The 16678-nt window shown below is 38.6% G+C and overlaps 1 protein-coding gene across 1 annotated transcript in view; it reads left to right on the top strand.

The window, feature by feature from the left end:
* Positions 1-15655, top strand: part of Nemf (nuclear export mediator factor) — a 53891-nt gene extending 38236 nt beyond the window's left edge. The window contains exons 19-31 of the mRNA XM_031357722.1: positions 1271-1328; positions 1765-1823; positions 1900-2020; positions 3686-3935; positions 5484-5526; positions 5632-5681; positions 8969-9122; positions 10333-10410; positions 10732-10926; positions 13147-13190; positions 15184-15227; positions 15311-15390; positions 15578-15655. Of these exons, the coding sequence (XP_031213582.1) occupies positions 1271-1328; positions 1765-1823; positions 1900-2020; positions 3686-3935; positions 5484-5526; positions 5632-5681; positions 8969-9122; positions 10333-10410; positions 10732-10926; positions 13147-13190; positions 15184-15227; positions 15311-15390; positions 15578-15655 (1254 nt within the window). The remainder of the gene's footprint in view (positions 1-1270; positions 1329-1764; positions 1824-1899; positions 2021-3685; positions 3936-5483; positions 5527-5631; positions 5682-8968; positions 9123-10332; positions 10411-10731; positions 10927-13146; positions 13191-15183; positions 15228-15310; positions 15391-15577) is intronic.
* The last annotated feature ends 1023 nt before the right edge of the window (positions 15656-16678 follow it).

Raw genomic sequence — 16678 nt, 5'->3', positions numbered from 1 at the left:
TTTTAGGAAATTAATAATATTTGAGAGATAATACTGTATACTTCTACTATTAATTAAGTGGTTTTCTGTTTAGAACTAATCTTTTCTCTCAAATTTAAAGTAATCATAAATGTGTAAAATTTTTGGAATAAACTCCTTTATCTTTATTTCCTAGGAAAGGGTGTTTTAGTGGCTGGGAAGGTGGCTCATAGAAGCCCTTGTCATCAAGCCTAATGGCCGGAATCCACATAGTGGGAGAGGGAACCAACTCCTTGCGAGCTGTCCTCTGATCCCCACAGCAGACATAATAGCATGTGCATGCACACACACACGAGCTGTCCTCTGATCCCCACAGCACACATAATAGCACGTGCATACACACACACACACATACGCTTATTAAATTATTAAAATTTGGGGGCTAGAGAGATGGCTCAACTGTTATAGAGTGTGTACTGCTTTTTTAGAGAACCCAAATTTTATTCCTAGCACCTTGATTACAATTGTCTGTAACTCCAGCTCCAGAGGACCCAACACCCTCTTCTAAACTCAGCAGGCACCCACACTCACATACACATAATCACACAGAGCCACACATAGACATTATTTAAAATCTTCAAAGCTGGGAGGCAGAGGCAGACTGATCTTCAAATTCAAGGATAGCCCGGGATATACAGAGAAACCTATCTTGGAAGAGAAAAACCTTTCAAAGTATTTTTAAGGAAAAGAAAAGCTGTTTTACTATCAGAAAGAATCCCAGAAAGGGACTATAATTTTATCTTCCAGTAAGGTTTTGTAGTAAGTTTATTAAACTTATTTTTCTAGAAAAATATTACTATGCTGGAAGAAAAAGCTAGTTCCAATGCAGCCTGTGGCATTTTATTGGAGTAGTAGATCTTTTATTATTTCTTCATTTATTACTGTCAAGTATGTTTGTCATGGGAAATATGTATCTGTGTCTTCAGAGTATTGAAAATTTTTGCTAAGTTATAATGTTTCCAGGGCTTAGAGTTGCTTGCTTGAATGAATGTTATTATTTCCTTCTCTTAGGTAGAAAAAGGTCTTTTTGAAAGTGTCTTAAGAGACTAAAGATGTAGCTCATTTTGATAGAGTACATTCCTGACATGCATGGTAGGGCACTGTTGTAATCCTGGTACTCAAGAGATGGACAGATTAGAAGTTCAAAGTCATTCTCAGTTAGATATCAATTCAAGGCCAACCTGTAATACCTGAGAGCCTGTCTTAGTTTTTTTCTTTAGATAAGAATATAATGCATTATTGTGTTCCTCAGGTGTCTAAAACAGCACCAACAGGAGAATATTTAACAACAGGAAGCTTCATGATAAGAGGTAACCGTTTAACATGATAAATATCCCTAAATTGGATTTTGGAGGCAAGAGCTATTTTAAAGATACTCATAGAGTAGAAGTGGTTTGATGTAATTGCACATATAAATTTGCTATGAAATATAGGGAATTTTTGCCTTGGCATGGCAAATTCAGCATTTATTAATGAGAATGTATTTCACATAGTTTACTTATAATAATAAGAATTAGATAGCCTTTTTAAAATAAAAAACAGATTATTATGGTTCTGGCAAACCCAAACATGGGAGGAAGCATTCATACTTTCTTGATAATTATTCCTATACATAATATTAAATTGTGTAAGTGTTCACATTATAGTACAAGGAAAAATGTATATAATTAAAAATATAGCATATTTTCAGACCAAAAACTGGAGAAAACAGATTTTTATGACCATTAATGTGTATTATCTTTTTAGGAAAAAAGAATTTCCTTCCTCCTTCATACCTAATGATGGGGTTTAGCTTCCTTTTTAAGGTACTCTTTACTTTCTTTAGGCTTACGTGTATATTCTTCCTGTAGTCCCAGCAGTGAGGAAGGACTTTTTCTCTAGGTAGATGAGTCTTGTGTCTGGAGACATCGAGGTGAACGAAAAGTCAGAGTGCAGGATGAAGACATGGAGACACTGACAAGCTGCACAAGTGAACTCATGTCAGAAGAAATGGAACAACTAGGTAGTTGATGTGTTATAATAAATTAGCTTGTGGGGTGTGTGTGTGTGTGTGTGTAGCGCACATGTGCGCTCCTGTGTATGGAAGCCAGAAAAATTCACCATCATATCTAGCAATGGCTTGTGATTTTTTTTTTAAGTTTATTTTATATATGTGAGTAACTGAAGTAGGCATCAGATCCCATTACCAGTGGTTGTGAGCCACCATGTGGTTGCTGGGAATTGAATCAGGACCTCTGGAAGAACAGTCAGTGCTCTTAACCACTGAGCCATCTCTCTAGCCTATGGCTTATGCTGTTTACTCTGTAGTTTTATTTCTAAATCTTTTTTTTTTAAGATTTATTTATTATTATATGTAAGTACATATTAGCTGTCTTTAGACACACCAGAAGAGAGCGTCAGATCTCATAGATGATTGTGAGCCACTATGTGGTTGCTGAGATTTGAACTCAAGACCTTTGGAAGAGCAATCAGTGTTCTTAACTGCTGAGCCATCTCTCCAGCCCCTATTTCTAAATCTTAAGTCTTTTCTATGATATTCAGAATATAAAAAATATCCCAAAGTACTACCAATTTCTGAAAATATGAAATACACTCTTTTTTTATACTAAGGATTGAAAAAAATATTTTAATGAATTAAAATAGTTAAATTTATAATCAAAGTACTTTTGGTAAAATTTGAGCACTTAATGGATAGCTTATAAATATATGTAACAAGTAAATTTGGGTACATATGAATTAATATCTCCACTTGGATTTAGGAGTTAGCAGTGATAGGAAGATGATTTTATATAAAGTATAATTTCTCACATGAGAATTTTGATTCAGGCCAGGCTTTGGATTCATCCTGACTCAGTTTTCAAATACTGATATTACAAATATAAGCCAATGTGCCCAGTTTTGGTTGATTTTTATAATATATTTAAGTACAGAGATACTATGATTGCCAAAGTAAATTTACCCTACCTACCTAAGGAACCTAAAGAAAGGGTACAGCATCTGTAGGCTTTTGGAGTTATGTTGTGTAATTTAAAACTGCTGTGTTGTTAGATTCTGTTGATTGATGCATGCCATATCCCTGTCATAAAGTGATACATATTATTTCATTTCATGATAGTTCTTGAAAGTGGCAATTGGACCTAGTTATTAATATTAGTATTCCTTTTGCCTGAGTGTAAAGCTGGTTGTGTAATGTATATTGGTTTACACTTACAAATTAATAAAGTTCCAGAGCTTATACAACTATTTTTATTTTTGTTTTGTTTTGTTTTGTTTTTTCAAGACAGGGTTTCTCTGTGTAGCATTGGATGTCCTGGATCTCACTCTGTAGACCAGGCTGGCCTTGAACTCAGAAATCCGCCTGCCTCTGCCTCCCGAGTGCTGGGATTAAAGGCGTGTGCCCGGCATACAACTACTTTTATTATCTTGCCTTTTGGAAGTAGCAGTGACAGACAGCTTAGGTTTGTTACAGAAATAGCGATGTCCAAAAATTTTGTGGTAAAATGATCTTAGAGGTTGTATAAGGGCTATCCTTTGTCAGAATAGATTTAGTGCATTGTGGAAAGGCTGAGGGGTTTTTTTGATGCCCCTTTGGGGAACCTAGGAATGACTGGAATCACACAGTCCCATTGGGAGCTGCACGCTGACTTTCCTTTTGGGAATTCTACAGAAGGGGGCGACAGCAGTGAAGAAGAGACTGAGGAATTACATGGGACGCCTGGAGAGGTAGAACTCATGACTCAGGTTGATCAAGAGGACATTGCTATTCACGGTGGGAGAGATGAACTAAGCTCTGAGGATGAAGAAGCCAAAGCAGTTACAAAAGATCAAGAGCCCATTGGTGAAATGAAGGTAGAGGAAGAAGATAACTTTGAATATCCTGATACTACCATTGACTTGTCCCATCTTCAGTCCCAAAGGTAAATTTTAAAAGAACTTTTAGTCTTATTTATAGACTGAAGAGGCTGTCCTTATAAAACAGTGCACTGAGATTGATTGACCTTACTCCATACATTGATTTCATGTGTTCCTCCGGATTAGTCAGGGACTTTCACCCTCCTTTGTAGTCTTGCTTTTTCACCATTTGATTGGTCTGCTAGAAATTCCTAGGACCAAAGGAGAAACGTACATACAATAGCCAAAAGTAGGTAAAACTAGAAACAGCAGGTTCTGGGGATGTGGCTCAGTGGTAGAAAGTTTGCTTTGTATGCTTAAAAGCCGTGTTTAAACCTCAACCTCGCAGAAACAAATCATGAAGTTTTCAGGAAAATGAAATATTAGGGAAAATGATCCAAACTCAGAACAACAAAAACCCTACCTCTAATGTGTATAGAAATGGGTGTGTAGCAAAGCCCAAAACTCTAGAAAGGAGACCGACAAAGAGAGGGTACACAGCATGGGGCAGATGGCACAGAGCGTGCAAGAGGGAAGGAGACTACAGTGAGGTTACCAGGGCAACTCAGGAGATAATGGGAAAGAAGACTCCGCTAAAGTACACTTTATTTGAAAACACTGCAATGGGCTGGGGAGAAGGCTCAAAAGAAAGCATATTACTTTCATAGGGAACCTGAGTTTGGTTCCCAGCACCCATATTGTGCCATACATAACTGCCTGTAACTGCTTCTCCAGAAAATCAGTGCTGTTTTCTGGCCTACCTTCACTCAAGTGCACATACCCACATAAGACACATATACATAAATAGCAGGTTTAAAGCTGGGCATAGTGGCTCATACCTTTAATTCCAGTAGAGGAAGGTGGATCTCTCCATCTGAGGCCAGTCTGGTTCTGGTCTACAGAGTTCTAGGACAGCCAAGGAAAACCTGTCTTCAAAAAAAAAAACAAAAACAAAACAAAACAACCCCCCAAATTAGAATTACACAAAAAGAAAAAAGAAAAAGAAAATAGTTTTAACAACAGTCTCATTTTAAACAAAACAAAATAAAACAAATTGATGCTTTAGTCTTTATTGTCTTACCACCAGATGAATAGAGCATTGTCCTCATTTGGTTTTTGTTGTTATGTGAGGCAAGGTCTCACTGGCTAGCTCTGGCTAGCCTGGAACTTGACATGTAGAAAGTCTTAGGTTATCTCCTTGACGAAGCTACTCTGTTTAAGTGTTGATTTTGATCTTAGCAAATGGGTTTCCCTTCACAGGAATTTGGTGGAGATATTAGTGCATAGCATCTAGCAGCAACTGGCAGAGATTCCAGCTCAGCAAGTGTGTATGGTGCTGTATACTAAGATGGGAAGAGCAGGCGTTCAGGTCATCCCAGTTGTATAGGGTATTTTACGACAGCTGGTCTCCAAAAGAGAAGACTTAACACTCATGAAGAATATATGCACAACAAGTACAGGAAGATACTTTGATTGTATTTTGCCATATTTGAAGATTTGTAGGATTATAAGATGGAGGATATATTAAGACTTTGCAACTGAATGGCTTTTATATAAATCTTTTGTTTTCATAGGCCTCTACAGAAACTGGCTCCAAGAGAAGAATCTTTGAATTCAGTAAGCTATTTTTGAAGTTATGCTTTAAAAAAAAAAAGTTTTTCTGAATAGTTTTCTTTTAAAATATAATAGTATTCTCACAGTTCCTTCCTTTTGTTTTAACAGAATGACAGTAAATCACAGAGCCGAAGACATTTGTCAGCCAAGGAGAGAAGGTAAAGGTGTTACATAAACTAGTCGTGGTTTGATAGCTGGGTGATGGGAAGACTTAGTGGTAGAATGCTTGCTATATGAGCCTGGTAGCCCAAGTTCACTCCCCAGCTCCTATAGCATTAGAGAATGGACTCCTTCAAGTTGTCCTCTGACCTCCACATGTGTTCCATATGGCATGTGTTCACACATCACAAACAGAATAATAAATAGTAAATCTAAGCTTTAAAATTACTTAGCTAACACATTTGACTATTTTGAATATTTCTTTAATCACCAAGATTACTAGTTTGTCTTCACTTTTTACTTTATTTTGTTTGTTTCTCTATGACATCCCTGGCTGACCTGGAACATGCCTCAAACTCATTAAAGAAAGGCATGTGCCACCACCACCTGTCTTATCACACCAAGTTTTTTTTTTAAGATTTATGAATTTAATATATATGAGTACTCTGTCTGCTTGTACACCTGTATGCCAGAAGAGGGCATCAGATCCCATTACAAATGGTTGTGCGCCACCATGTGGTTGCTGGGAATTGAACTCAGGACCTCTGGAAGAGGAGTCAGTGCTCTTAACTTCTGAGCCATCTCTCCAGTCCCCACCAAGATTCTTTATGTCCAACTCTAAAAATTTTTTTTTTTTTAATTTAGGGCTCATTTGTGATATGTGAGATAGATAAGAAGGTAGACCTTTTATGTAAACTAAAGGACAATATGATTATAAAGCACTGGATTGTTTTTTTAAAAAATCTTTTAAAGATTTGTTTTATGGGGCTGGAGAGATGGCTCAGCAGTTAAGAGCACTGACTGCTCTTCCAGAGGTCCTGAGTTCAATTCCCAGCAACCACATGGTGGCTCACAACCATTTGTAATAAGATCTGATGCCCTCTTCTGGTATGTTTGAAGACAGCAACAGTATACTCATATACATAAAATAAGTTAATTAATCTTTCTTTTTTTTTTTTTTAAAGAATTACCCAAGGAGCTGAAGGGTTTGCAGCCCCATAGGAGGAACAACAATATGAACTAACTAGTACCCCCAAAGCTCCCAGGGACTAAACCACCAACCAAAGAATATACACATGGTGGGACTAATGACACCAGCAGCATATGTATAGCAGAGGATGGCCTAGTCGGTCATCAGTGGGAGGACAAGCCCTTGGCCCTGTGAAGGTTCTATGCCCCAGTGGAGGGGAATGCCAGGGCCAGGAAGCAGGAGAGGGTTGGGGAGCAGGGGGAGGGAGGAGGGAATAGGAGATTTTTCGGGAGAAATAAGGAAAGGGGAGAACAGTTGAAATGTAAATAAAATAGCTAATTAAAAAAAAGGGAAAAAAAGAATTAAACTATTTGTCTTATTTGTATATGTGAACATATCTTGCCTGAATATCTATCTATACATTTATGTTTGATGCCCTCAGAGGTCAGGAGAAGGCATCACCTCTTCTGGAACTCGAGTTACAGGTGGTTCTGAGCCACTGTGGGGATGCCAGGAATTGAACATAGGTTTTCTGGAAGAGCAGCCAGTGCTCTTTACCTCCAAGCTGTCACTTTAGCCCTAGCACATGATTATTAAAGGACCAGTAATGACACTGATTTTGTAAAAAAAAAAAAATTTCAATTATTCATTTATAGAAGTTGTAAAAATAAATGAATTTTATTTTATGTGCATTGGTGTTTCACCTGCACATTTGTCTGTATGATGGTGTCACATCCCCTGGATTGGAGTTACAGACAGTTGGGAACCATCATATGGATGCTGGGAATTGAACCTGGGTCCTCTGGAAGAGTAGTCAATGCTCTTAACTGCTGAGCCATCTTTCCAGCCCCCTTTTCCCTTCTACATGCTCTTGCCCTTTTCTTTTCTCCCCCTTTAATTCTAAGATATTAATAAGAATAAATAAATTGAAATTAGGAAGTTTTTGTATAGAAAAGCCTAGGGACTGGGATGACTATTGAGGTAAGTAAGGTATTTGTTGTGGAAGCATGGGACCTGAGCTGAGATACCCGGCACCACGGGAAAAAACAGGGTTGCCCAGCCAGCCTAGTCAGAAACCAAAAAGACACGGCAAACTCTTTGTTCAGTGGGAGATCCTGTCTCAAGAGGATAAGATAGTTTAATAGAGCAAAACACAAAACATCTTCCTCCGGGTTCTGCACACACATAAGAAATACGCCTTAAAAAAAAAAATGCCTTAGATACTTTAGCAGTGAGGTGCATGAGGGTAAGAGAGACTCCAAGGAGAGTTAGCAGTACAACGAGGACAAAAAGGTTTGTATGTTAAAACATGCTTTGGAGAAATAATAGACTTGAGATGAAAGAAAGTTTATGGGCTGGTGAGATGGCTCAACAGTTAAGAGCACTGGTTGCTCTTCCAAAGGTTCTGAGTTTGAATCCCAGCAACAACATGGTGGCTCACAACCACCCATAATGAGATCGGATGCCCTCTTCTGGGGTGTCTGAAGTCAGCTACTATGATTCTTATGTATAATAATAAATAAATCTTTAAAAAAAGTTTATGTGTATGTTATAAAATCGTAAATGTTTAGATTAGAAGGAAATTTAAAATAAAAATAAGAGAACCTGGAATGACTAAGTGTTGGAGAACCTTGCAATTATGGTCAAGTCCCCCGTGGATGGATGGCTGTCTGAGCGCTGCACAAAATGAGGGACTCCCTTTCTCAGTGGGGTTTCTTGTCTCTGCCTCTTTGTCTAGAGACTGTCTCTAAACAGAGGTGGGTGGCCTGGTCTCAAATTGACCTTGTACAGAGCTGTCTGCAAGGCTGCATAACTCAACCTAGATAAGGAAATAGGGAAGATGAACAAAAATCTGGGAAGAGAAGGTTATAAGGGATACAGAGGAAATCTGATAGGCAGTGAGGACCTGGACTTAGACATAGCACTGAAATAGATGCCAAAGCAGCAGAATGTACCCTTCTTCCTTAATGGGTTTGTGTTTGGTAATACTATTTATTCCATTAACCAATGTCCAAGATGTGGCAAAGCCATGCTGATAGAATACTGCAAATCTCAGTGTTTACACATCAGGATTGCTAGCTGAAGAAATGATTGTGGGGCTGAGGAAGGATAAGCTAAGGTCTGGATGACAGAATGAAACATCTTTGAAAGATTTTCAGGTCTTTCTCACATGGTTATTTGAGCCTCTTTACATATAGTGCTTTGATGTGATTATTAAGCTAAGGAGAGGCTGCCACACACTTATACATCGTCCCTTTTCCTTTAGGGCACATTTACATTCTTAAAATTTGATATTTCTGCTTGATTTGTATGTAGAGAAATGAAAAAGAAAAAGCTCCCATGTGATTCAGGGGATTTAGAAGTGATAGAAGAAAAGGACAAAGAAAGAGAAAGTGCTGTGCACACTGAAGCTTACCAGAACACAAGCAAAAATCTGGCAGCTGGACAGCCAATGAAGAGAGGACAGAAGGTAAGAAATCCACTTCTAAATGATATATTCAGTATGGCTCACAAGCGAAGCTAAGGGGCTCCTCTTGGTTTTGTAAAGTTTAAAAGTGAAATAGAAAGGGCTGCCTGCTCTTCCAGAGGACCCAGCTTCAGTCCGAGCACTTATATTACAGCTAACAACTCTTACCTTAGTTCCAGGAAATCCAACATGTTTTTCTGGTCTCTGTGTGGCACCAGGCATGTAAGTGGAACATAGTTACACGTGCAGGCAAAACACCCATAGACATAAAATAATTAAGTAAAATAGAATATGTACAAGGATTTTTTTCTTTTAATTCTGTGACTGAGAATTTGCTGGAAAGGTAAAGGAGTGTTCCATATGAAGGCATTCATCTGGAAAGGGCTTCCACCTATACATACAAATTTCCTGATGCTAAGCATACCTGAGATCATAAGTACCAACTAGCACTGAAATTGTAGAGAATGCCTCCTTCATTGTTGCTAGACGGATTTGAAAGTTGGACAAGGCAGTCATTGTGAGATAGATTTCATGTTCTCACTGTGGCAGGACCATTTGAGGGGCATTATTTGCTTCAGATGGTGGGAAGTAGGAAACAGGAGATCCATGTCCTGGCAAGAGGGCTGCCAGTGTGTGTCATCAACAACCTGGGTCACCTGTGAAATCATTTAGACAGGCCTGCTCAGTCCCAATTCTTCACCCACTCAGGGATTTACTATACCTGTTACTGTTCTTACACAGGGGCCCAAGAAGGGAGGGCTCACAGACAGTGGGGGAAGGGCAGTGAGCCAGAATTTTATTTAAAGACACTTTTTAAAAAAAAAAAGTTGTGTTGATTTCTGCTTGTATTTCTGTCTTCTGTCCCATTGTGGCAAATGCCTTTAGGATGAGGGCTATGGCATACCCATCTTTCAGTGTTCCATATTGTTGTTGGCTTTTTTGTTTGTTTGTTTTTGTTTTTGTTTTTCGAGACAGGGTTTCTCTGTGTAGCCCTGGCTGTCCTGGAACTCACTCTGTAGACCAGGCTGGTCTTGAACTCAGAAATCTGCCTGTCTCTGCCTCCCAAGTGCTGGGATTAAAGGCATGCGCCACACTGCCTGCATATTGTTCTTTATAATGCTTAGTACCTTGTTCAAAAGCATATTTGAAAAAATGAAAGAGGCATTTTAAAAAGCCTTTACTACTGATTTTTTTTCAAATCTTCTGATTTCAGAGTAAAATGAAAAAAATGAAGGAAAAATACAAAGACCAGGATGATGAAGATCGTGAACTTATTATGAAATTGTTGGCAGTGAGTAACATCTAAAATTGTTTCTCTGGCTTTTTAGTGACTTCTAGGCTATGAGAAACATTCAAAACCTTAGCAGTGTTTGGGCTAGTGAGATGCCTCTGTGGGTAGAGGCACTTTCACCAAGCCTGAATTCAGTTCCTAAAACCCACGTGTTCAAAGGAGAAAACTAACTTCTGCATGTCAACTCCACATGTGGACCTACACTCAGAAACATATACACAAACGTAAGGAAAATAAAAGCTTAGATTGACAACATAAAAGTAAATTATTAGTAGTACTACTAATAATTACATTGACTTTTTCCCCCTGATGAATTGAAAGTCTGCAGGTTCGAACAAAGAAGATAAGGGGAAGAAAGGAAAGAAAGGAAAAACAAAAGATGAACCTGTGAAGAAAGTCCCACAGAAACCCAGAGCTGGACAGCGGGTTTTAGATGTTGTTAAAGAAACTCCATCCCTTCAGGTTTTATCTCATGACTTACAAGACTTAGCTGTAGATGATCCACATGATGACAAGGTAAGTGTCCCCAGCTGGGGTGACCAGGGCCTGGAACTGACAAGGCTAGTCCATGATATCCCACTGTCCTCATCTTAGAAACACAGCCTCAAAGACTACAATTCATTTCATAAAAAATGGGAAGTGATAAATTTCTTAGAAGCCTTTTGAAAATTAGGGTGGGTCTAATGAGATGGCTTTCTGTAAAGTGCTCCAGAGAGCCTGGGTCCTAGCCCTAGAACTGGTGTAATTTATATGCTTATGATCCCAGCACTTGGGGAGCACATGGGCACATGGAACAGACCTCACTCAGCAAGCTCCATGCCAATAAAAGATCTTAAAGTGATGGTGTTTCTGAAGGTGACATCCACAATTGCCCTCTGACCTCCACAGGTACACGGACAGAAGTATACGTACACATAGCACACACAAAATAAAAGTTTTATGGAAGAGATTTTACATTCCTGTGGAACTCAGTTTAATAAGAGAAAGAATTGGGCTTATTTTGAGTAGAAAATAAATTTTTACTCTGTAAGCTTTTCTATAGGGTTATAAACTTTGTTGTGTTACATAATATTAAAAAATAACTTGTCAGGGGTTAGATCTCAGTTATAGAAGTTAATTTTCTCCAGCTGAGGTAGTTATTTAATTGCTTTATTGAATCATTTAAAAGCCAGTTAAGTATATCTTGTGCATGAACAGATAGCATATTCTTGAAATGCTGAGCTTTTACAAAGAAATGTATATGAGGCTGACAGATGTGGTAATCGCTGGGATCCCAGCACAATCAGCTATGTTACTTTGCTTTTAGTTGAATTATAAGTTCAGTTTCGTGAGATATTTACAGGGACTTTCTGCCACTATTCCCCCCTGTACTGAACAGTGTTGTTAATGGTTCCAAACTTCATTTTGGTTCTCAAGTTTTTTATATATCTGTATATATATATCTGCCATATCTGTAGTTTTATCTATAAACTTTAGGTTCAAAAATATACATACCAGATATGGTGGTATATAGCCAGAATTCCAGCACTTGGAAGGCCAAAGCAGAAGGAGCAGAAGGAAAGATTCCTAAGAGGAATTATTAATCTTTTGTGGGTATGGATTACGGTCTAGCCCAGTGTGGTAAGATTTAAGTACTGGAGCTTTCAGGAAGGGAATTAATGCTCTTATAAGAGATTAAAGGAGTCTCATGAAGACCTGGCATCAAATGCTAGTTTTTACTATTACAGTTTTAGCTTGCTTTCTTCTTTCTTCCTTCCTTCTCCTCCTCTTCCTCCTCTTCTTCTGCTGCTGCTTCTTTCTTCTTCCCCCTCCTCCTCTTCCTTCTCCTCCTCCTTGTTCTTCTTCCTCTTTCTTCTTCTTCCTCCTTCCTTTTTTTCTTTTCTTTTCTTTCTTTCTTTCTTTCTTTTTTTTTTGAAACAGGGTTTCTCTGTATAGCCCTGGCTGTCCTGGAACTCACTCTGTAGACCAGGCTGGCCTCGAACTCAGAAATCCACCTGCCTCTGCCTCCCAAGTGCTGGGATTAAAGGCATGCGCCACCACGCCGGGCTCCTCCTTCTTTTTTGAGTCTCTTGGATTACAACTTGCTTTTGCAGAGTAAGGTCCTCCAGCCCCTATCTCTCAGGATTACAGCGCCTATCTTTTGGAGGCACATCTTCACAAAACCTATTGCTGTCTTGATCTTGGACTTTTTACCCTGCAGAACTATTAGATACAAATTTATTATTTAAAAAGTTGTGTACTCTAAAGTCCTAAACAGCTTAAAGTCTAAAGAGCCTAAAGACTAAACTGACTGAGACTAGTTGGTTTCCAAATAGGTATTGTGCATGTAACATAAATACATAGAATTAAGGTTATCTCAATATTTGAAGGTTATCTTAAAGTTGTTGGCAGAACTCTTTTGAAGTCCTTTTTGTAAGAATTATCTTTTTCTTTGCAAACATTTAGCTTAGTTGTCATTTCAGGTTGTATCTACAACTTACACTATTTCAGCATATACCCTAAGTAAAAAAGGTTTTGTCACTGGTTAAAAATACTGTATTTTTCTCTTTCAGTGACAATGCTTTTTAAAACATTAAATATGTATACACTAGTCAACTTTAGAGTCTTAGGGGACCTAAGTTGTAGTCTTCAATTTTTATGTTATACAACAGCCTTATTATATCTTTTTTTTTTTCTGCTTGTGGCTTATTGGTACAGAATTTTATAGCTGACTTTAATTTTTGTGTTTGAATCTAGGAAGAACACGATCTGGATCAGCAGGGAAATGAGGTAGGATTTGAGTAAGGTTTCTATTACATTTCATTGCAGTCTTTGCCCAGAATATCTACTACTACTCAAGACTGGAGAAACAACTGCAGCCTCTGCAGCCACTGTCTGGGCTGAGGTATCATTTGTGCTGGATAAAACTGTGCAAGTCTCAAACTATTCGTTTGGTTTTGTTGTTCTGGTTTTTTGATAGGGTTTCAGTATGTAGCCTTAGCCAGCCTGGAACTTTCCTCCGTATGTTTCCTGAGAGCTGGGTTTAAAGGTGTGCCCACCATACCTTGCCTGAAAATACTCTTTATTCCTCCCCTTCCTTTGTGCTTCAATATTCTTATTATGCTGGGAATAATTATCACCATTAGGACAGTTTTGAGACTCTGTAAATTACTTGAAAGCTCAACATCAAAGCATTTGTAGATGTAGATATGAGATATGAGATATGAGAACTAGTCTAAGGAGTTCTGAAATTTTTCCGTAAGAACAGAGTACCTCCTGCCCTCTATGTTGGGCCACTCAAAAACAGTAGTAGCATAGACTTGAAACCCTCTTCTGGTTTCCTTGTGCTTGTGTGCACACTACACCCCATAAGTACAAGTGGTAGTCTTTCTCAACTTTAGCACTTTTAACATTTTGGAAAGTATATGATCTTTTGTTGCAAGGCCTGTATAACATATTATGAACTGAACCTGTTGCCTAACCCACTAGATGTCACTCCTTTCTTTCTGAAAGCCAAACCTTTGAATTTATATATAAATTAAACCACCAGTCTCATAAGGGGATGCAAAATCCTTGGTCTAGCCCAAGTTTGGTAGTACATGCCTTTAATCCCCATACATGGGAGGCAGAGGCAGATGGATCTCTGTGAGTTATAATGCCAGCCTGGTCTACAAAGTTCATTCCAGGACATCAAGAGCTACACAGTGAGATTCTATTTTGTCTTACAAGATAGCTCAGTCTAAACAGTGCTTTCCATGGACACATAAGGACCTCAACTCAATCCCTAGCACCCATACGAAAAACCAAGCAAGGCAGCAAGTACCTGTAATCCTGGCATGAAGAAAGTGGAAATGAGGTGCTCTGGAGCTTTCTGGGCAACTGGGCCTGCCCAGTCTCTGAGCTCTAGGTTCAGTGAAAGACTGTTAAATTAGTTAGAGGTTGGTTGAGGCTTCCAAACACCAAAAAGAAAAATCCCTGGTCTAGTCCAAGTGTAAGTTGTTTCCTTACAACAGACTTAAGACTCCTCATAGTTAGTAGTAGTGTGCATTGTAATCCACAGTAGCCCTCCGTACAACTTAGCTGCAAGTCCAACTTGTCTTCCTCCCTCTGTAAAACAGAAAGTGGTGTGTTGAAAACTATTCCCATTGTTATAAGTTGTAAAGAATATAGAGAACTGTAAGCAGAATTTGGGTACTGTTGTCAGAAAAGGCTAAAAATCCATGTTCAGATAATTTGTTGTTTTAGATCTTGGCATTGTGACAGTGTGATCTGAACAGAATTTGCAAGTTAGGCAAGTGCTCTACTACTCAACAACACCCCTCCCCCAGCAAACACTGTTCTTTTACAGTTTGGCATAAATTCCTTTCATAAATTCCTTTTGTTTTGTTTTTTGTTTTTGTTTTTTTCGAGACAGGGTTTCTCTGTGTAGCCCTGGCTGTCCTGGAACTCGCTCTGTAGACCAGGCTGGCCTCGAACTCAGAAATCCGCCTGCCTCTACCTCCCAAGTGCTGGGATTAAAGGCGTGCACCACCACTGCCCGGCCATAAATTCCTTTTACAATTTTTTTATTTTTCTCCTTTAGGAAAACCTATTTGACTCTTTGACAGGGCAGCCACATCCTGAAGATGTATTAATGTTTGCCATTCCAATATGTGCCCCTTACACCATCATGACAAACTATAAGTAAGTCACTATTGTCTCAGTCATAGTCATTGCCAAGTGGCTTTAGGAATCTTTGATCTCCATGTAGTAACTCATAAAATACCTGGCTTTTTTTTTTCTTCTTTTTTTAAGATACAAAGTGAAACTTACGCCTGGAGTTCAGAAAAAAGGAAAAGGTAATTTAGGCTTTTTTTTATTGTGATTTTTAAATAGTTTAGTGGCTGGACCAGAAGTGCATCCTTCTGTGCTCTGCTTACAGCTGCAAAGACAGCCTTGGCCAGTTTCATGCACTCCAAAGAAGCAACAGCAAGAGAAAAAGACTTATTCCGAAGTGTGAAGGTAAGGTTTCCCTTTAGCTCTGGTGACCAAGCTTTTCCCTATTGTCTTGATGCAGTGCTCTTACTAGGAACCCTAAGTAGGTACATTTGGCAGAAGTTGTAAGCCTTTCTTCTGACAGTGGAGTACACATGATTACCCCAAACAGAATACGACAGTATTAACTACTTTGTTTGTTTGTTTGTTTTAGGACACAGATTTATCAAGAAACATTCCTGGAAAAGTGAAAGTGTCTGCACCTAATCTTCTGCATGTAAAAAGAAAATAGCTGGAATGAAATCCTGAACACTCAACAGCCAGTTTTGTAGCCTTTGGAAGTTCAAAGATGTAGACAACATGTTAACAGGACTTCCACTTTTCAAATGAACATACTGCCTTGCTATATCACCAAAAGGACTTAAGATTTTTTTCCCAAGTTTTATATATATATATATATATAAACTATGATAGTATTTCCTAAAATATTTGTGAACTTAATGATACACATCTGTAATTGTATTGTTCTACATTTTATTGAACTTCTTGAGGTTTCATTTCATGATGTAAAGACCCTGAAATAGCTCAAGTGCATAAACTACTGATGTAGTGGTCTACTGTATATAACTTCTAATACATAGTACAGCCAGTCACAAGAGGTTTGGTTTGGTTAGTGGAACAATTAAACATTTAAAGTTTTTGTCTTGAACACTTTGCCAAATTTTACATCAAATGCAAAAAAAAAAAAAAAAAAAAAACCACAAGAAAATGACAATTGTTTCCGTGCATTCATATATTTCATTTTCCTCCCTAATTTCTTCCTTGTAATGTCTCTCAGTTTGCCATTTTCTCCCCCAACTCCCTACCCCCAGCAGCTATCAAATAGTTAAAACTGTCTTATGGTGATTTTGGTTTTTCCAAGTTAGGGCTTCTCTGTAGTTCTGGCTGTCCTGGAACTTACTCTGTAGAACAGACTGGCCTTGAACTCAAGAGATCTGCCTCCCGAGTGCTAGAATTAAAGGCATCTATCACCACCACCAGGTTCAAGTGTCTTGACCTGCAATAACAGAAGTACATTTTTTTGCTGGGCAGTGGTGGCAGCATTGGGGAGGCAGAGGCAGGTAGATCTCTGTTTGAGCTCAGAACAACCAAGGATACAGAGAGAAACCCTGTCTGGGGGAGGGGGTGGGGGAGTCAAAAGTGCATTATTTTTTTAGGCTCATCGCTAAAGATTCCTGGACCGGTATTCTTATGGCTTCTATTAGAATAGAGAATGAAGCCATACATTATCTTACCCTTCATGAGGTATAAACTG

Source organism: Mastomys coucha, unplaced genomic scaffold (genome assembly GCF_008632895.1).
Source record: "Mastomys coucha isolate ucsf_1 unplaced genomic scaffold, UCSF_Mcou_1 pScaffold6, whole genome shotgun sequence".
In the NCBI taxonomy this organism is placed as follows: domain Eukaryota; kingdom Metazoa; phylum Chordata; class Mammalia; order Rodentia; family Muridae; genus Mastomys; species Mastomys coucha.
The sequence above is the reverse complement of the archived record's forward strand: the minus strand, read 5'-3'. Positions and strand labels throughout refer to the sequence as shown.